The sequence below is a fragment of the Neolamprologus brichardi genome, chromosome 18 (genome assembly GCF_056152115.1).
Source record: "Neolamprologus brichardi isolate AB-2024 chromosome 18, ASM5615211v1, whole genome shotgun sequence".
In the NCBI taxonomy this organism is placed as follows: Eukaryota; Metazoa; Chordata; class Actinopteri; order Cichliformes; family Cichlidae; genus Neolamprologus; species Neolamprologus brichardi.
The window spans coordinates 12,345,097-12,361,680 of record NC_142121.1 but is presented as its reverse complement, the minus strand read 5'-3'; the positions used below and the strand labels follow the sequence as shown (position 1 = coordinate 12,361,680).

Genomic DNA, 16,584 nt, shown 5'->3' with positions numbered 1-16,584 from the left:
GCTTGTAAAATTCTCATGACCTTGTTTGGCTATAAACAGCAGTGCCTGAGCGTCATGGAATTTTTTTTCTTTTCATGGGAGGAGGAAGGGAACAAATGGCAGTGGGTGATATTTGGGTAAGAAAGTGACCAGAGGTGGCATGCAGAGTAGAAAATGCATGGGAAGGTTAGGGGAGGCTGTCAGTGACAAGAAAGGAGGATAAGGACTGCAGATAAAATGAGAAACAAACTGAGTAAGCAGGTTTTGCTTTAACAGGCTTCTTAATGTGTGGACACAGTTTGGATTTCTTCACCTTTTTGGTCCAACAGTATTTTTCTTTGTCCTTTAGGTGAAGCCGAATATTAAAAATAACATTAAAAATTTAGGAGTTATTTAAATTAAGCTGATCAGATTGTCTTTGCTTTAGTGGCACATTTACAAGGTAATAAATAAACCAAAGGGGTACAAAAATACTTGAATGAAAGACACTAACTTCACAAATAAAAGGTGAGAACAGTCAGGAAATGTTTGCACACGAATAACAAAAAAACATTACTTTAATTTTGAGTCTCTTAATGCTATAGCATGAAAATGAAGATTGATTTAAATCATTTCAAGATGACTGGAGAGAGACATCCTGTGATTGATCACAGAAACATTCAGCCCTACAGTTTCAAACGCAGCGCACAAAAACCACTTTAGTTTTCCAACAGAGTAATTTATTGTAAAAGCTGAGCTATAGTTGTTACAGATCTTAGTAGAGTACCACTAAAAGCACAGGCTGACGCACAGCCGGCCTGTTGGTTTACACAGTGACAGGAAATGGCAAGACATTTTTAATCTAATCTACTTTCTCTCATAACTGTGCCATGTCTCTTTCTTCAATGTAGTCTATACATTTTTAAAAAAACAGATACAAAAAACCTACTTAAATACATTTTCTATAAATAGTTTATAATTTACATTTTCTCTACAAAAAAAGGAACATTATTACCACTTTAGTCAAATTGACAGGAACGTATGCTGAATGAGTTGGTCCTCTTAAATAAAAAAAAAAATGTGAATATCATTTGTTTTTCATATTAGCGAATAGTTGATGTGAGGGAATGTAAGAGAATGAGAAATAAATAGGTTAATAATTTAGGTTTTATAACATGATACTGTTTCACTGAATCCCTTTGCAGCTGGACAGAGTACAGTATACTACAGCAGGAAATAGTCAAGAGAACTAACACAGTATCTGTGCAGTGTAAATGTAAACAAAGCTTATTATGTGGACCAGTTTCCAAGCTCATAAGACTAAAAAGTTTTGCTAAGAAAGTAGTTCATCATACTACAAGCATTGTGCTTTAAAAATTGCTTTTAGCTAAGCGTTTTGATAGAGATCCTCTAGCTGTGATGCAGAGATCAAGTGCAGTGACGGTGGCCACCAGCTCATCTATCAGTTATTGATGTTATGCTCCAGCTGAGCCACAATGGTGGACACGAGCTTCTCCATCTGCTCGGCCCTCAGCCTGCCCGTCTCCAGGACCTCTTCGTGGTTGGCCTTCTCGTGGCTGTCGTAGTCCATCACTGCGCGGTTGCTGATCAGAGACAAGGCGAAGCAGCGCATCCCGGCGTGGCGGGCGACGATCACCTCGTGTACTGTGCTCATCCCTGCATTAAAATTTGAAAAGGTAAGTTATAACACTAACGTTCTCATTATGCTTCCTTAATTAAATGGCATAAAGCTTATGCTTAAACTAGAAGAACAAATATGAAATTATTTAACTGTCAGATTTTATTTAGTATTGTACATATGGACGTAGTTTTGGGTATATTAGTGTAATGTGGGCAATCTTTTTCTATAGAGGGATGACACGTTTCGTCTGTGTGAGACATGCTGATATGTTGATTATTATTTTATCCATTAAATGCCTTGTTTGTGTTTTGCAGTCCCTAACAAGAATTTTCCTTTGCCTTACATCTGAAAATGGCCTATTCTGCATATCATATTATAAAAGAGACTGCTTGATCGATTAAAGCAGCTCCTTTAAGAAGTAAATTAATCTGATAAGACTTTCAACAGGCCTCCTAAAAGCCCAAGCACCGATCCTGAGCTCCCCACGAGTAACAGAGCTCTTCACCTTATCTCTCAGGGTAAACATGGATCTGTGATTTTATTCTTTCAGCCATGACACACAGTTTGCAGAGACAGATGAGAGTAGGAACCTCGATCAACCAGTAAACTGACTGCTAAATAAGCAACTAATATTCATCCTAGAGCAAGAAATCCATCCTTTCTGACTGAGAACCATGTCTTCTGACCATTCCCTTGATTCTTTACTGGCTTATATGAGTTTGCTGTGACACTAGAGCAGGGGTGGGCAATCTCAGTCCACGAGGGCCGATGTTCCTGCAGGTTTTAGATGTGTCCTCGAACCAACACAGCTGATTTAAATGGCTAAATTAGCTCCTCAACATGTCCTGCAGTTCTCCAGAGGCCTGGTAATGAACTAATCATGTAATTCAGGTGTGTTGACCCAGGGTGAGATCTAAAACCTGCAGGGACACCGGCCCTCGTGGACTGAGATTGCCCACCCCTGCTCTAGAGCCTTGTTTCTGTCTCCTTGCTTAGCTAGTTTTTTTTTTGACAGTCCCTTTTGGAACTACCTGACTGGTACGAGATTACCTGCCTGTGTATCGTACTATAATGCGTACTCCCAAAATAATCCTTTTGCTTTTGGTAATTCTTTGTGAAAACTTAATGCATATATTGAAATTGGGGAGATTTTGGATCAGATCAGATCTCCATTCATTCAAAAAGATATCTGCTTTTAGTTGTGATGATTCGGGATTGGGACAATGTGAGGCGCGTCGAAATATTAAAACAGAAGTCGATGTGTTTTTGTGTGAGAGAGCAACATTTAAAACTCACCGACAGCATCAGCGCCTAGCATGTGCAGCATGCGGCACTCGGCGATGGTTTCGAAGGAGGGGCCTCCGAGGACGCAGTACACGCCTTCACGCACAAATTCACTAAAGCCCAGCTCTGCCGCCACGTCGAGCGCCAGCTGCCGGAACTTGCGATCGTAGGCATCAGACATGCAGGGGAAACGCAAGCCAAACCTGAAGGGAGAACAGGAGTGTTGAATCTACACAACAAAAGACAGGAATCTACACAGCTATGACTCAATACTGAAGTTACCCAACAAATAGATACTCAGAGTTTTTTAATGCGATCATAAGAAGATAAAAAGCTCACAAAGGATATTTTTCATCAGTCAAATTGTCTTATCTTTCAGCATCTCTTACAGAGATACGAATGCGCTATGTTCATTATAACAGACCAACATAAGCTGATCATAATTTCAAATAAACCACAACATCCCCACTTGGCAGTTGTTAATGTCTCAACCTGGCTCTGTGGCCAGCATTAAATAAGTGTCATGCAAAGCCTCCAGTGTGAAGCCACCCTAAACAACAGGCATACTTGCTGACCCTAAAAATCAAATGCCTATTGTTGTTAAAGGTCTGAAGAGTCACAGTTTTGTGTAGGAGGGCCCAACAATGCACATTTGTCATGGTGGAGGAGGGAACTTAGAACAGCTCAATTGTTTGCACAGTGACGGTGTAGCCCTCACTTGAAATATTTAACCAAATGATTTGGGGACCATGAGTTGCTTACAAACATAAAATTTGCGATTTTTAGGAGGACAGTAGTCAGCTATGATAAAATAAGTAACAGAATGAGCAAATTCTGTTACTGCAGTGCATCTTTTCTAACATTCATGTAAATGTTTTTTACCAAGGTTAAACCTGAACAAATTTAAGTCCGAAATGTGACACTTTGTGGCCCCAGGGCTACTTTTACTGTGACTAAATTTCAACCATGTGTAAGCTGAGAGTGTAGCACCAGGGTGAGGCATTTTCCAAGGTCTTGTTAATGATTTTAGCGGTCGGTCTGTCTAAATGTTTATACTGAGCTAAACAACGGCTCATTCACAACAGTTTGTTTTTAATTCAGAGGAAATCTTCCCCAACGCTTCTTGTGACACAGGTTCACATTCAGCCTGCTTTATTTATAACAACAGAAGTGCACAGCCCTTAGACTGATAGTGGACTGGTTGACTTTCATAGCTACAGGGAAATGTTAACAATGACTGGAACAGCAAAATTTAATGCTTAATGTACTGAGAAAAAAATTAGCTAGAAAAGCTTCAAACCAAAAAAATGCTATCTTCAATATCTGCTTCTACCCCTCCCTCACCTCCACCTACCTGTCATCATTGGGTCCAGACAGCGGGTTGACCCCAGCAAACCCTGGCATGTTGATGTGGTCCTTGATGACCATGATGTCCCCCACTTTGTAGTCCTGGTTGAGGCCTCCGGCTGCGTTGGTCATTATCATCGTCTCTACGCCCATCAGCTTGAAGACGCGCATGGGCAATGTGATCTAGTATAAATAAGTGAATATAAAACACACAAAAAACGTGTGTTAACATTATAAGACAAACAAGCAAACCTCATGCAAAGCAAACATTGAATAACACAAGAGACATGAAATGTGTGGAAGAAAACTGCTCTCAGTTAACAATTTAGGAAATTCACCTTTATTTATTAACACACTGATGTAACAACAGACACAAAGACATTTCATACACTGATAACCTGAATACAGTTGTCTTCTCCCGAGAGCAGTCGACATAACAAGCTTAGATCAACATTACATTTAAGGAGCCATCCAAGTCAGAGAGAACGCTAATTTTCTCATTGTTTAGTCTCCATGCGCTCCACAGCAAAAGTCTGGGACTGAGTAATTTTCCAGAAGCCTTAGAAACCTGAGATTTACATTTGAGCTGCTCAGCAGCTGTTTGTGTCTACAAAGCTCCGAGCTGGCACTTTTTGTGGGAATAACTTTCTACTAGATAAACTGTTCCACTGTAAACACTGGACAGAAAAGCCTGTGGATAACCCTGTATAATCCTGACCAGTGTCTGAGGGGAAAAAAGTTCCTGCTGAGTTTCTAAAATGTTTTTATTCAAATCTTTCTGGAGTACAGACAAAATTTTATTTATCCACATTTTGTATCTGTATGATTGGAAGTATATTATGAGCAAATCTCTCTAAAACCTTGTAAAACAAATCTGAGTCGTCTCTATTGTGCGATTAGGTAAAACATACATTAGAATAAATATCTGCTGTGTTGTGTGAGGGATACAGTCCTTTAATTTAGCATTTTATGATACGGACTACAGGGGTTTAAAGTACTGGGACTTAAGTGCTGCTAACACTCACAAACCACAAAGCTAACATCGGGTGTGGAATATCGATACAGAACATTTACAATGTTCAGCCATCCAGAAATGACTGTGACTGTGTACTTCCTCTCCCCACCCCTGCCTCAGGTTTCCTTTTGTCCTCTGACTGAATACAACTTATTGACCCTGTGAGAATATATGGAACGTCCTCTAAATGGAAGAACCTGCTCTAGTCCAGAAGACTCTGATAACAAAAAAACGACAAGCTTTTATTGCCTGTGTTAGCTTTTTGTCTCTACTCACCTTCTGGATGGGGTAGCCCTCGTACAGGTGGAACCTGCCCTGCATGCATACACATGGCTTCCCTTTTAGTGTTCCAAACACGAGCCGGCCAGCGTGACCATGCACTGCAACACACACAAACACACACTGTTAGACCCCAGTGCAATTCACAACACAGCCCAATCTTATGGCAAAGTGTGAAGTAGTCATGAGTCAGCACAGTTGGAAAGCTGGATTTGACAATGAAGAAGATAAAGCTCTAAAAGTAGGAAAAGTGGCAACTATTATATTTTAACTCAAAACACAATCTTTTTCTACACCTAATACAGTATTTGTATTTCCTAATTCTAACTGAACAGTTTATATGGATTAACTCTCCCTTTTTAAGAGCAGTGTAATGACAATTCATGTCCAAGAATAAAAAAATCAGCAGATTAAATCTTAGGACTGTTTCATAAAGTGCCGTGGGACTGTGTTGAATCAACACACACACACACACAAACAAACAGTTGTGTTTCCCAAACAGCTGGAGGATGTGGATACCTGTACTCCGGGGGAAATTGGGAATATCGCTGTATTTGAAGATCTGCGGGTCCTTGATCATTTCAGCCAGACCTCCCAGGCCTGAACCGCACACGATTCCCACAATCGGCCGCACCTGTGTGTTCGACAGCAGCCAATCAGCTGTGGTCTTGCATTCTTCATAGCTGACGCTGGAAAGCAACAGAAGAAAACAAAATACATCAGCCAAGTGTGTGGTCACACATGAAAACATGAAGTTATGCAGTGTTTCAAAGCAGAACGTGGCCTAACATGTGAGGGCACACAAACAAAGTCAGTTTTTATTTATAGTATTTATCTCAAAGGTCTGACATAGAGGTTTTAGTCTTCTTACACACAAATTCATACTGCATACAGCATTCCTTTACCAGGAAATAACAGTGATTTGCCATTTCAGCCGATGCAATTTGTAAGGAGGAGTATCCTGTACAGTTCCTGAGCTGAAATGAATGTCTTGAACAGACATGTACAAACACACTTAATATCCTGTTATTGTGCAAACATGCAGTGTGTCACGGTCAGGTGGTTGAGTGCAATGCCTGTGTGATGTAAACAGAATGAAATGTTTCTCAGCCAAACATCGATGCACCTTTTATTGTTCAGTTTTGTTTGTCTGTACATTTGAGGAGTCAATTTTCACATCAACACTGACGGTTTTCTGCCTTCTTTGCTCTGATCTCGCCCACCAGCACAGCTCTTTAACTTTACTTATAACCCTGTTAATTTCCTGAGGATGGCTACGTTTTTTTAAACTATATAAATAATAAAATGTTGTAAAGCCACTTGATTACAGCCACTAGATTGTTCCACATGAAATAGAACCAATGAAATAACATAAAACTTTAAAAACAACCCCAAAAGCAAATAGTTTAATCAAAAGCAAACTAAATATTGTTTAACCTGTCTGTGCTCTTTTCTACAAACACTTTATCTTTAACCGGCTCAAAGTGAGCTGTTAACAGGCTCATCCGATATATAAGCCATTAACAAAGACTGGGGAAGTGTCTTATTAAAGCTGAATATTAGCATAAAAAGGGGCTCAGCAAGATAGCATCAGAGAACTTGTTTATTCTGCTTATTACACACCAATTATTGCCAAATTAGCTTCACTGCATGCTTGCCTTCTGGCCACCCCCCTCATCCTATGCAGTAGATGCAGAGGCCTTAACCACATATGGTAAGGCACTGATTTGTAGAGTGGATGCCAATCATCAACGGAAATATCACATGTAGTTTTAAATATCACATGTGTTTTAAATCATTTCATTAGTGGTACAAAACATCCCAACCCTTCCCCCACTCACCCACCCAAGTGGAGCTATTGTAATTAAAATTACCACAGTGTAATTACCACAAGAATAACTGAAGACTCTGGAGGAGTTTGGGAGTTAATCCCGCCCTTTGAACCCCCTAAAGCCCCTTTAAAGACTTCTTTTTCGTTCAGAAAGAAGCTTCACGGTAGTTGGAAAAATCTTTTTCCTTTTGATTTTGTATTTGTTGGACCAGCTGTGGCCCAGGTGGTAGAGTGGGTCTATTAATGATGCTACTTCGATCAGGTGTTTTAAGCAGGACAAGATTCAAGATTCAAGATCCTTTATTTGTCACATACATAGTTCTGAGTACAGTGAAATGTGTACTAAAAAAAGCACTATAATAATGGCAGTATATGCTTATTTTATATAAGGATAAAAAACGATTTTAATATAGAAATCGAGGGAATGTGAACATCTGTTCTTTTTTACGCGATCAACATTTACAGAATAAAACAAACAAAAATCATGTTCTAATCTTTCTGTTCAATCGTTTCCAATGTTTTCATTCTTTTCCTCTTTCAAAGTGGTACGTGCGCTCCGTCACTAACCCAGCCCACACTTTTATGTGATGGTGGTGGAGCCTGCAGCTGACTCACGGACACCTCATTGGTCGCACATGTGGTCAAATGAAACAAACTGCGCCATGAAGGAAGCATTACGGCAACGAGGAGATTACGGTGTGTGTTCACTGTGAATAAACCACCTTCCTGTGCCAGTAATGGGACAGCGGGTTCAGTGACGTCACGGAGGATCTCGTGTGGGGTTTTTCCGCCACATCCATCAGTGCCGGTGGGCACGTTGTAGCTCTTCCGCGCGTAATTGCGCGTTTAAAGACTGCGGAAGAACTCAGGAAAACTGCCAGCGGAGCGGAGAGATGTTAAAGCCCCAGGCAGTTTATTTATTTATCTATTTTTTTTTTAAATTTTTTTTAAATCAGGACCACCGTAATTAAGCAGTTTGAGGATATTAATTTCCTTATTGATGTTCGACAGAAGCAGCTATACACATTCAACAGAATAGAAACCCAGTGATGGACTACACAAAGTTAATCCAGCCTCCACACAGAAAACGTATGCTAGAGGTGCGAGTATTTGGTATTTGAGGGATTAATACATCATAAATAGAGTCTGCCTACACGAGTAGTTCCAATCACACACAGATGTCTTTAGTCTTTAATACGAATACAAAAGGAAGGTATGAATAGTTCACTCACCCAGAGATAAACTCAGACATGATGGAATGTGATTCAGATGGAGTCAGCAGGTTGTTCTGCGTTGGAGTGAGTCCTGTCGGTATTATCCGGGTTTCCTGATGTGGTACCGGTTTTAGATATACACCCCCACACTTCTATGTCACTGCTGGCGTAGCATGACATCGGAGGCTCTGATTGGTCCACCCACAGGCGTGTGCCTCTGATGCACTGGTTAACACAAGTAGTCATAGCAATCGGTGCTGCGTTCAGGATACAGCGCGTCGACATAAGGAAGGATGTGTGTGGAATTAAGACAAAAATCCACACGAGGCAGCCTCTTGAGTGCCCGGAATCCGTCCTCTGTTTTTGTTACAAAAGGAAATTAGTGAGACTGCTCCCACTTTGACTGAAATACACCTCTAATACTAAGAATGAAACTGAAAAAAATAACTACAAATTATTAATACGCATTTGTCCAAATATACCAACTGTAAGACATTCTTTATTAATTATATATAATATTCCCTTAAGATGACTTAAACTTGTTAGCCTTTTATTATAAACTATTTAAATTTACTTACTTAGCTCATATATTCTATATTACCTCACTTTATTAACTTTCTCGAGCTTTTATTTAGCGTGTTTTTACACCCAAATAAAACTAGCTGCTGTGCACACAAGAATATGCCCACTTTGGGATAGATAAAGAACAACAAAATTTTTAATAACGGGATATTCTGCGCACACAAGAATATGCCCACTTTGGGATAGATAAAGAACAACAAAATTTTTAATAACGGGATCAAAAACAAGCAAATGTTTCTGAGGGATATTATTGTTATACTATTTGAAAAGGGGATTGAAGGTAAGATGTTGGGAGTTATTCTTTAGCTTTTTGAACAAGCATTAAAACTTTGGTCAAATTTCCCACAGGACTTGAAGGCAGCACCGAACCCCATTCAAGAACGTGGTTGTGGAGGTTTTGGTGCTGATGCAATCGCTCTGCACGTGATACAAGGACCATAGGCTACATAATATATATTATATAATGCATATTTTAATTTATTCTAGTATTTACTAGAAATATTAGAAGGAATAAATTGTCACAGCTCAGAAGGCTTACCGCCTACAGACTTTGTTGACAAATAGTAGGGAAAGGAAAATCAACTTTCCAGAGTAACTTAGCCACACGTGGTAAGAGTAGGCATTTCTTCATGTACTTGAAACAATGAAAATTTCTAGTTTATCATCGATCTGTGTTTGGAGGGATGAACTGATTCACAGGAAAACGAACTCAGAAGATTTTAAGCTGTAAGTGTTGCGATAGTGAGGGGCGATTGTCCCAAGTCTCAAGGTTGTACATTCCCATGTGGCACTACTTAGCAGTGTGAGCTGTCCTGGGTTCTGTGTGCAAATGTTTCGCTTTTAATAAAGTTTTTATGAAAGAAAGTTTTTTTGTTTGTTTTTGTTTTTTTAAGCAACAGCTTGCAATTGTTTTCTAAAGATACAGTCATTTAAAAGAAAAAGAAAAGTAAACCCACTTTCAATTCCAAGGTTTTATCTTTATATTTATCAGGACATTTTAAAAAAAGCCATCTGTCAAACACAGGGGGTGATGCATTTGGATTTGTTTTGTAAACACAAGACCTGGACACCTCACGGTTAATGAGTTGACCATGACCTACACTGTATACCAAAGTATTCTACAGTTAATGATCCCAAGCACTGCAGCAAACTGAATGGTTGAATGCTGGATTGTAATTAGTTTTTCACTCACTGCTTCAGCATTTTGCTGAATTTCTCTTTGATATATAATAACACTGTAATAAATCATGTACCATCAATCATCTGAGGTTGTACTTAAATAATTTTAGAACCTGCTGAGAATTATTTTTAATTGTGTTCTGATAGCAGAACACAATTGTACCCTTTTTAATGCTGTGTATTTATAAGATGAGTGTAAGTTTTTCAAGAGCTGAAAAAACATTTTTCAGCCAGTTCAGATTATTTTGTCAGTCTGCTATTTTCCTACAGCTGTTGCTGCTTACAGAAATGAACTGTCACGACTGGGGACCCTTCCTCTGCTCATGGCTGAACATGCACTTCTCCCCAGGCATGAGGGGACACTTGGGTAAAATGGCTGGGCGTCTTTAACATTAAAACGTTTCATTTCATTGGTAGCGAGGAGTTTGGCACTAAATCTGCCCTTGGGCTCTTACATAATGAAATACTACACTTCAGAGAAGACATACTGCAGATGTTGGCGGAACTAGAAGAAAAGTATATGTTCCAAAATGGAGGGTATATTGCTCTTGGGATTTAGTGAATATTTTCCATGGGTTTTACCACAAACATTGGGTCTAAACTCCTAAAGATCATTGCAAGTGTTGCCCCAAATTTCACCAAAATCTAGTGAGCACTGTTTAAGCGCCAGTCATTCTTTAAAGTGTTGACTAAGTAAAAATCGTAACTTGATGTTTTTACAAAAGGAAGACCGAACACTTTTCCCAAAATAATCAGGAATAGTCCTTCAAGTACAAATTAAATGGCAGCCCATTTGTATGCATGTGAACAAAACAGTAGCTTTAGTGAATAAAGAGTTTTAAAACCAGATGGTTTTAAAACGACAGGTTCATACACGTATAATGTATGCATGCCAGAGTTTATGTGTTCACTATATCACAGTGTGTCCTGTGTTATATACCTGCTTTGGCAGCTGTACAGAGCAGCCAGTGTTCTGTTACTACTGTTATGTAACTGCTGATTTGCATTCACACGGCTTCCTGACGTGCAAGCCAAAACCCGCTGCTCTCACTCTGAATATAAATTAGTAACAGGTCACGAGTGCAAGAACTTTGCTTTGATAACCCAAAGCAGATTCGAGCTACTGTTCAATTGTAGGTTAATTGTCCTTTGACGTCCTTTTAAGGAGCAACAGCTTCACAATTAATTAACCAGAATTCCAGATAAAATTGGAGTTTATTATTTAGGAACGGCCTTAATGAAAGTTGTTGCATGCATACTTTGTTTTACTCTTTTATTTCCTTTTACTTCCTCCACAACATCCACAACCTCAACCTTTCATGTTGAATTGAATTCAATTGAATGTTGAACACATTCATGTTATTTCCTGTTGTTTGTAGGCCTCAAACCTAACCAAGCTAACCAGTTAGATTTGATCTGCAGTAGTGAGGCATCCATGCCCATGTGGATATATTATATACAAACACAGTCAACAGAATGCTGAATGAATTAATAAATAAAAAAAATCAATATTAACAACTTCATTTAGCGAACCAGAGCTATGATTTGTTTATTTGAGTGTTGGATTGTGGAACAAAGTATCGTTCTGCACTAAAACACTTTTTTTCCAGAAGCAGGAAACTCAAAGTTGCTACGTGAAGGCTGAGAGTTGTCAAGTAAAACTGTCTGCACAAGGACGACTGGTTCAGCTGTGGCTCACCAATCAGCCCCTTAGACGATTTAACATTTTGGTTGAGTAACTTTCTACTTTCTGTTCTTTTACAGATAAACTTCCAAACCACGATACCAAGGAAAAGGATAAAACAAACTTGATCTTCTTTTGATTTCTGTTGTGTCCTGTAGGGGTCGCCACAGCCCTTTGATAAAGGACGAATGAGGCTGAACTGTGAAGCTGAAGAAACTTTTGCCTTTAACACACATTTATGTGTTTCAGTGTGTCTTTGAAGGGGAGTATGTGGATACAACGCTTATTCTGTAACATGCATTTCTTAACAATGAAAGAAACTGGGTCACTTTTTGTGTTCTGACTACAGACCTGTGAGCTGACTTTAGCCCTCATGTTGTGTTCATTTCGTGTCAAACTATTTTGTGTTCCCACTTTATTACGAGCCAGGCGATCGTGGCTCAAGAGTTGGGAGTTCGCCTTGTAATCGGAAGGTTGCCGGTTCGAGCCCCGGCTCGGACAGTCTCGGTCGTTGTGTCCTTGGGCAAGACACTTCACCTACCGCCTACTGGTGTTGGCCAGAAGGGCCGATGGCGCGATATGGCAGCCTCGCTTCTGTCAGTCTGCCCCAGGGCAGCTGTGTCTACAACTGTAGCTTGCCTCCACCAGTGTGTGAATCTGAGAGTGAATGGGTGGATGACTGGACGTGTAAAGCGCTTTGGGGTCCCTAGGCGGGACTAGTAAAAGCGCTATACAAATACAGGCCATTTACCATTAATCTGATCTTATATGTCTTGAATTTGAGTTCTCAGATACATAATTTCTGTCTTATTTTGATTATAAGAAATAATCGGATGAAGCGGTATACTGTGTATTAGAGACTACCCCGCTGTCAGTATTATAATGAACATTTGTTTTGAAACATTTAAAAGTTTTATACAGTCACATAATGTAACCTGTTGTGTTCCTGGTCAAAAGTGTTTGGAATGTTTTATTTGTGCACCGAGGAAAGTATCCCAAAACTCCACTTGCTTCTGACACAGCTCCTGACCAAGACCATAGGAGATGAAGAAATTATCATCATATGTCCCCGAGATCTCCAATCAAGCTCCAGAACCACAACCTTTGCTTGTTTCTTTTCAGGAAATCTTCTTTGTGGACAAAGGCATGGAATCTTAGGTTAGTCTGATAAGTCAACTGCGTTTTTTGGAGGTAAAACTTTTAAATTTGTCAAATTTGACCTAACACAACATTGGGGTTAAAAGCATCACATCACTAATGATGGCAGTTTTGAATAGTTAGATAATCAACCTGTATTCCCATTATTTTGTCAAAATAAATAAAAATAATAAGTAGTATCATATCCATCCCTAAAGACTGGAGGCGTCGTGGTATAAAGTGGTTATTATAGTTGCTTTCATTATTTTTCATGAAACCTTTAACAATGAAGTCACACACTAACGAGCATAAATTGAGGGTTGGTGCCTTTGGCCACCAGTAGGGGGCGCTCCAGCCTTAAAAGCTGCTGATTCAGTAGGGGACGCTGATGCTTTATGATTTGGAATTCAAAGCAAAATTCTCATACTGAGCAACTGTGGTTCTAGCAGCCGTGCCAGAGGTATTATAAGTGTTGTTTGGACACCAGATCAGAGAAGTTTTCATGAGGACTTGCTTAAAATTCCTTGCTCTTGGACTTATTCATACAATCTTGCATCTAAGGTACATTGTAGTAATATTTATGTCTGTATATACATATATATTTCTGCAATGTATCTAAAGTGTTGTTGAGGAGATGAAATACTATCAGGTGTGAGTGATTGGGCCTGCAAAGAGCATAGCAACCGGTGGTCTGAATGTTTGCTGTAAACTCACATATAGTACCTTAGATATTCAGGTCATTACCCAAACTTCCTGTTCCTGTTAAGCACATTTTCACCTTAACTTTATCTTATGGAAACTTGCTGTTTTTTCCTTGCAAAGGAAACAGGTCCCTATGATGTGGCTGTGTGAAGAAATAAAGGTCATCTGAAAATGAGTAATACGTGTACCACACACACACACACACACACACACACACACACACACACACACACACACACACACACACACACACACACACACACACACACACTTCTCGACCTACACCGTTACCTAAACCACAGTGAGTTATACTATAATGACTTGTTTTTTTATCTTAAAAGGGAGATCATTCCTCAAATGATCAATAGTAGGAAATACTGTCATATGTTTCCCTCTGCTGACTAAACCTGGAATTGCAGCAAGAGTCAAACTTCTGTAATTGGTCTTGCACAGCTACTATTTTTTAAACAAAACATCAAACATCCATCCATCCATTTGTCTATTGCCTAAAGCTCATCTGAAGCTGACAGATATTGAATGAAACGTAGTATGATAATGTATTTTTATTGTTATTATTGCGGCATCATAATTACATAATGCTGGATGCTAAACATAATGAATGAATGAAAAAGTGTCTACATTTTAAATAAACCCTGAATTTGTAAGTCTGTCATGAATATTGGAAACAAGTTTTTTTTTAAACTCTCTGTAACCTGATGTCTGTGTTTTCACCTTAGTGAATTCACCAAGCAGAAGTAAGAACCGGAAGGAAGTGGGAAAAACAGCAAAACAGCAACTAAATGTGCAGAGAGAATCAGATAAAAGGCTGCAGAGAAAGGAGGGTGAGAAAAAGAGTTTCTAAGGAACGGAGGTAAGTTCACCAACACCACCACTAACAGCTAACATGAGCCAAGAGCACTGACTGACCCCACCACACACACACACACACACACACACACACACACACACACACACACACACACCTACTTTTCTTTCCTAGCATGCGCATGAAGAGAAAAAGCAGTAAACAGCTGATTTTTTTTAACAGCTTTTCATACTGAAACTGAATCACATGCATGCACGCATGTATGTCTCGATGTCTCGAGTACTTAAGCACCTTGAGGTTTTAAATGATCAAAGTGATCCTCAAAAAGAGAAGATGGTGAGATCATTACTTTTTTTGCAGATACCATATTTGATGACATATCTTCAATTAGAATATGTTGATACTAATACTTTTTAACTAAGTGAGAAAAAAACTATCAGTAAGTGGTATAATAAAGATATTGTTTTACAGTAAAAGGGAAGCCATATTTTTACCGTTCCCCCTTGCTTGGTCCAACTTCCTAGTCAGAAGTACTGACTGTAATTTACAAGAACTGTGGAGGAAATTGAATGTGGGTTGAGTGATGCTCATACAGGGCTGTGTTGGGGTAAAATTAGCACTGAGGGTCGACTTTACGTTCAGTGCACAAACTTACATATAATTAGTGTGCAGTACAGCAACTTTATTTGGACAGATACTTTCCTCACATAGTTACATAGTTAATAAAGGTAGTTTCCGCACATAATATACCTGCCTAAAACAGATAAACACTAGACTGCAGGGCTATTAATGCACAACGGCCGGTGCAAAGGTTAGCATGCATTATTTTAACAAAGTGAAAAACTAAATGCTCGAATGTTGTTGTGTTGTGATACCTGGATTTTCAGGCTAAATTACTTAGAACTTGCTGTCACTGTGACCACAAAACAACCCTTGAAGAAAACTATTTTTTTTACTTCTACTTTTACTTAAAACTTTATAAACTAACACACACTTTATAATTCTTGCCCTCATACACTAATGTTGAAGTACAAGCACCTTGCGTGGAGATGCCCTGCAAAATGCAGGAACAAATAACCAACTAACTGCCACAAATGAGAAGAATAAACATTCATGCTGCTTCAGCCTACCCTTCGATTTTAGGATTCTTGCTCCTGCAGCTTTATACATGTGCATGCAAAACCTGACTGCATAAGAAAAGTTCAGACAGCGTGGTTTAATCTTATCTTTTTCCTTCCTCTTCAAAGGCCACATGCTTGCATCGCCACGATCACACATATTTTCCGTTTCTTTTGAATACACAGAAAACTTTTACACAGTTTCACAGTGGTTATTTCGTTTCCACGGTACTGACTTCCTCTTCATATATGTGTCTTGTTTTTTTGGCGGTCGGGGGCAATACAGAAAGGCTCCAGTGTTGCTTTAAAATAGAACATCTTGATGGCAACAATAACAACACAAAAATAAAGTTCAGGACTGATCCTGCACTTTGTTCAAAGTGGACTCTTCTGCACATGTGACCAATGGTCCTCATTGACTATCCCTCTTTCTATTAAATAATGCTTTGTCACCCTCTCCTGAGCCAAACCATGGGGTTGTATTCACCTCACGGATGCCCCTCTTTATGTGGCGGAGCTTAACAGGATGCTCCGTACAGACGCTCTTGGACACAGCAAACGCCGGGCACAGAAGAAATGAATAGGGTGCTCTGTGGTTTCCCCTAAAAGAGTGTTTGTGTGTGTACTTGTGTGTGTGTGGGTTTGCTGCAGGGGGTGGTTTGTTAGGGCCATTTGTTGGCGCGTGCGCATGTCCTTGTGTGCGTTTGTGCAGAATGTGCACGCGAGGCCCTGAACATGTGTGTTTATTTCTCTCTGCATGAATCTGGTGTGCTGCCTGTATGATGT

The 16,584-nt window shown here is 39.5% G+C and overlaps 1 protein-coding gene across 1 annotated transcript; it reads right to left on the bottom strand.

The window, feature by feature from the left end:
- Positions 1-550: 550 nt before the first annotated feature.
- On the bottom strand, positions 551-8,698 carry pnp5b (purine nucleoside phosphorylase 5b). The gene is made up of 6 exons (XM_006792362.3): positions 8,589-8,698; positions 6,045-6,214; positions 5,523-5,626; positions 4,239-4,414; positions 2,897-3,087; positions 551-1,635 (listed from the first exon to the last, which is right to left on the bottom strand). Exons 1-6 carry the CDS (start codon positions 8,606-8,608, stop codon positions 1,421-1,423), a joined length of 876 nt encoding a protein of 291 aa, XP_006792425.1. The 5' UTR covers positions 8,609-8,698; the 3' UTR covers positions 551-1,420.
- Between the last annotated feature and the right edge of the window lie 7,886 nt (positions 8,699-16,584).

Coding starts and splice junctions, on each gene's coding strand:
- pnp5b (XM_006792362.3), bottom strand. CDS start 8,608: ATGTCTGAGTTTATCTCTGG. Junction 6,215..8,588: donor ATGTCTGAGTTTATCTCTGG/GTGAGTGAACTA, acceptor GTTGCTTTCCAG/CGTCAGCTATGAAGAATGCA. Junction 1,636..2,896: donor GCTAGGCGCTGATGCTGTCG/GTGAGTTTTAAA, acceptor ATTTTAATGCAG/GGATGAGCACAGTACACGAG.